Source organism: Priapulus caudatus, unplaced genomic scaffold, assembly GCF_000485595.1.
Source record: "Priapulus caudatus unplaced genomic scaffold, Priapulus_caudatus-5.0.1 Scaffold70, whole genome shotgun sequence".
Classification (NCBI taxonomy): Eukaryota; Metazoa; Priapulida; class Priapulimorpha; order Priapulimorphida; family Priapulidae; genus Priapulus; species Priapulus caudatus.
Window position 1 is genome coordinate 244,525 of NW_014577131.1, and position 4,039 is coordinate 248,563.

Here is a 4,039-nt window from a genome sequence, read left to right on the forward strand (position 1 = left end):
TCCGTATACGCGATTTTAACGATTTCATTTCTAGACAGAAGCCGAACACGCGGAAATTGTCTATACCGCACAGGCAACTGGTCGGCTATCCTAATCTATATGTGATTAAAGTAATGAAAAGGATGTGGAGACGGTACTGGCCTGCTGCTACTGCTGTTGTTGTTGTTGTTGCTGCTGCCTAGCTACTGCTTTACCGCCGTTGCACGCCGCCGTTGTCGCGCACCCAACACCGCCAACCACCACCACTACTCTGCCGACGATCCAGATTTAACATATTACTGAACGGAGACGAGAAGACACCTGTGCAACGCAGGCATGTGTTGATGTTCACCTCACTCACCCCATCCTCCGCTCCCCCCGAACACCTATAACAGGAGTCAGCCAGGTACTTACAAATCATTGACGTCACAACATCAGCACGTTAGTGAAACAAGGTGTTGAGCGGGCAATAACAAGCACACATCAGGGTCCCTTACTTTGCTCCGTGGCTGCCGAACATAACTGATCGCGCAATGGGCTTTTTCACCATTTCATTTTAAAAGCCCGGCGCACACTGAGTAATTTTACTCAAGTAAATGATTGCATTGCGTCAAAATACTCACTGCGAAATCATTATTCAGGCGTCTGCCGCACACAGTGAGTAAAATTACTCAACGGTGTAAGTGGTAACGTAGATCACTCACCTGACATGTGCGCAGCCAATACTGGGCGCATGTCATGTTTAAAATAATTTACAACGGCATAGCGCTGTGAAGACCAGTGTGAGCTAAATTTACGCAGCTAGCGCGCACACGTGAGTATTTGACGCATGCATCATTTTACTTGAGTAAAATTCCTCACGTGTGCGCCGCGGCTTAAGACTCTGTTCATAAAAACAAATAGCAAGCAGCAAAAATATACAACACCCTGATATTTATAGCACGACCCGACATATTTAAGGCTCCTTCACATAGGTTGGGCATCCATCGTGGAGGCTGGATGGGTTGTAAACGGGGAGGGGGTTATCTAACAAAATAAGACAAACTAGTTTCTTTATATGAGAAAATAGACGATACGATATTTCTTATTATATTCCGATTAGCAGCGCTGGTGTAGCATTGCCGTCCTGTGCTCAGCACATATATAACGATCACTCTTCAGCCAGCCAAGTACCAGGTCCAGACCAAGCGAAACATAGCGGCCCCGCCGTAATCCCACACCGAGCATCCGCCGCCCTGTGACGCTGCCATGACCCACCGGGAGCATCTGCCCCTGTGACCTTCGCCATGTAGGGTTAGGGTTAGGGTTAGTCAGAAATAGCTAAACGAGCCAGGTCAAACAGGGGGAGGTCAGGGGGACATAGACCCTACGAGCGGTAGGATACTGAAACACTCATTAACATACATTGTAATATTAACCCTCGACCTATAATTTCGATTGAAGAATTCATTCACGAATAAACCAAAGCAAATCATTACGACACTTGGCACCTTACGAGACACAGTACTCTATGGAGTATATGCGTACACGTGCTCATCATACGCAAAGTGACTACAAATAATTTTTTCTTCCCAAGGCTAGAAACCATGGCTGACTGAATCAACAACATACGTGCCCAGAAAAGCACGTGCGTTTGGTCGGTCGACAAATTTACATCGTGCACCCATCTGGGTGAGAGACAGCGACGCGATAGTGTGACGGTATTAAAGAGAAGCGCGCAATATTTACAGATAATGCCAGCGACTGCCAGCCACGACGCCACTCAACGCTTGGTCTTCTTCTTGTGTGACCTGTGTCGTGGTGACCTTGACCCCGATCGTGATCTGCATAAGTCGGAGAATAAAAAAGAAACGTCACGCACAAAAAACGCCGCCTCGGTCGTTTGCGACTGATCACGCCTCCACCGCGCGATGTCAGGTCGTAAGTTTGGCGGTTGGTTGACACCCAAGCTGCATGGAGTACTAACGTCATACAGCATGGAGACCACATTTCTTGCAATTAGCCAGCGTGTAAGCTCCACCACACTACCCATCTAACATTTATTTGTCCTATATATACTGTCAAACGCCTACACACCTTTTCGATTGTTTTGGCGACCTTGATGGGCGCTGTGACCTTCGCGGCGAGCGTGACCTTGACCTGCCGCGCCGGGACAAGGGCGGCGAATCCGTCTGCTCCTTGTACGCGGCCGGCGGTGACCTGCAAGTATTCCGACATCGCCATCATCAGATCGCCACGAATTTCTACGTGGCACACGCCGAAACGTTGACGCGCACGACGACGCGGCTGCGGCCGGCGACGCGCGGACCACTCACCGGGAGGCGCTCCTCGCGCCCTTGCTGCGTCGCTTCGACGACGGCGTCGGCGAGCGGCTGTCGCTCCTGCTGCTGTCGACGACGCGGCGGCTGCCGGCCGCGCTACGCTCGACGGGGCTGCGACGACGCTCGCGCTTGCGTTCCCGCTCGCGCGCCCGCTCCCACTCGTCCACCTTCTCCCGATCCTTCTCTATGCGCCGCTCGATCTCGGCCTCTCGATCCTTCTCGTCCTGTTTCTCCTTCTCCTGCAGAGATTATATACGTCACAAAGGTTTATCGTTGGGGGGACTTCACATTGAAAAGATGTAACGATGGAGGAAATCCGAATATACATTGCAAAGATGCAACGACGGAGGAATATACATTGCAAAGATGACCCCCCCCCACCCCGAAACTGACACTTTTTCACGCATTGAAAACGTACGTATTCAATACGCATTCAATATGTACTAGTCCTATGACATTTTCAATAACTAGGCTCCATACCGAGCGGGAAGCCCCCGTCATCAGTTGTTCAGCACAGGTACCTACTCGTGATTAGTCATACCAGCGCAATATGTAACGTTGTGCAAATTCACAGTCTCCGTTGCTATGTACACTAATTGTTACTTGTTGTCATTGCCACGATTTCGCCGAGATTTGATATCTCAGCTCTCGCCTTTTATTGTATGTGTTTTTACGCTATTTACACGTGCTACTTTGATACGATCTTCATGTGATGGAGCTGCGGGCGAAGACGAACATTAGAGTGGGAGGGGGATCGAAGTAATTCGACGTTGTACGCGTATATTATTAATGCGTGACGGTTTCCAGTTCATCGTGCATCCGTTGTGTGCGTGCGTGCCATGTTTGCAAATATACATTTTAATTTGATTATTCTTCCACCATCTCGAGAATAAAAAGCCAATTGTATTCTAATAATGTTTTATTTCGTTTATTTAGAGCGCACCTGTAGAACTAGAACACGTTTACCAACATTTGTAATGTAAGTTTTATAATCCCTTATTGAAAAACTCACTTCTGCGCATCCATACTTAACAAATACGCACGCACGATGATAAACATTCTAGATATCCAAAGACATTTAATACGGCGTTTAACATGAAAGGCAGCCATTCGCCGTTTTTCATTATCAAAACTCATCCATTCGTATCAAATTCCAATTCATACGATCGTGGAATGAATATATGCTCTGCTAATTGACAAAAACTTGCGATTACATAATTTATATTACCATAAACCTAAAGCTATATCCTTATGACATTACCGTATTCATGTTCTCATGTACAGTTTGCTGATAAATAAAGATTTTTGAATCTTAAACCTTGGCAGTATAAAGTTGGTGATAAATTCCTGTTTGAAATTATAATCAAGCTCTCATTTCGTTTGTAACCGACTCTGCCCTTTACTATATATCCGATATTTGGGTAACTGATGAAGTGGCTTGATGGATAAGTGATAAAAGGGAATATTACATTTTAGTGGATATTAGATTTACTCATCTTTTTACATGTGACATCCCTTTACATACCATACAACAGTTTGTGACGGGTCCTTTCACTTGCACCTTTGGTGACACAACTAGAATCATTTGATAGTTTTCTCAACACTAGGAAGTATGCAACAAACATTTTTTTTGTCAACGAATTTATTCATGACACGAACTTGCATAAAGTGGTAGGATAGCAGATAAGGTCTATGTCCCCCTGACCTTTGTTTGACCTGGCTCGTTTAGCTATTTCTGA

The 4,039-nt window shown here is 46.3% G+C and overlaps 1 protein-coding gene across 2 annotated transcripts in view; it reads right to left on the bottom strand.

Annotated features, from left to right (window-relative positions):
- Positions 1–1,696: 1,696 nt before the first annotated feature.
- The window catches only part of LOC106821380 (U2 snRNP-associated SURP motif-containing protein-like), a 22,760-nt gene continuing 20,417 nt past the window's right edge, over positions 1,697–4,039 (bottom strand). For both annotated transcript variants that reach the window (XM_014826146.1, XM_014826147.1), the window contains exons 20-22: positions 2,295–2,539; positions 2,056–2,178; positions 1,697–1,802 (exon numbers count right to left, since the gene is read on the bottom strand). In XM_014826146.1, the coding sequence (XP_014681632.1) occupies positions 1,742–1,802; positions 2,056–2,178; positions 2,295–2,539 (429 nt within the window). In that variant the 3' untranslated portion in view covers positions 1,697–1,741. The remainder of the gene's footprint in view (positions 1,803–2,055; positions 2,179–2,294; positions 2,540–4,039) is intronic.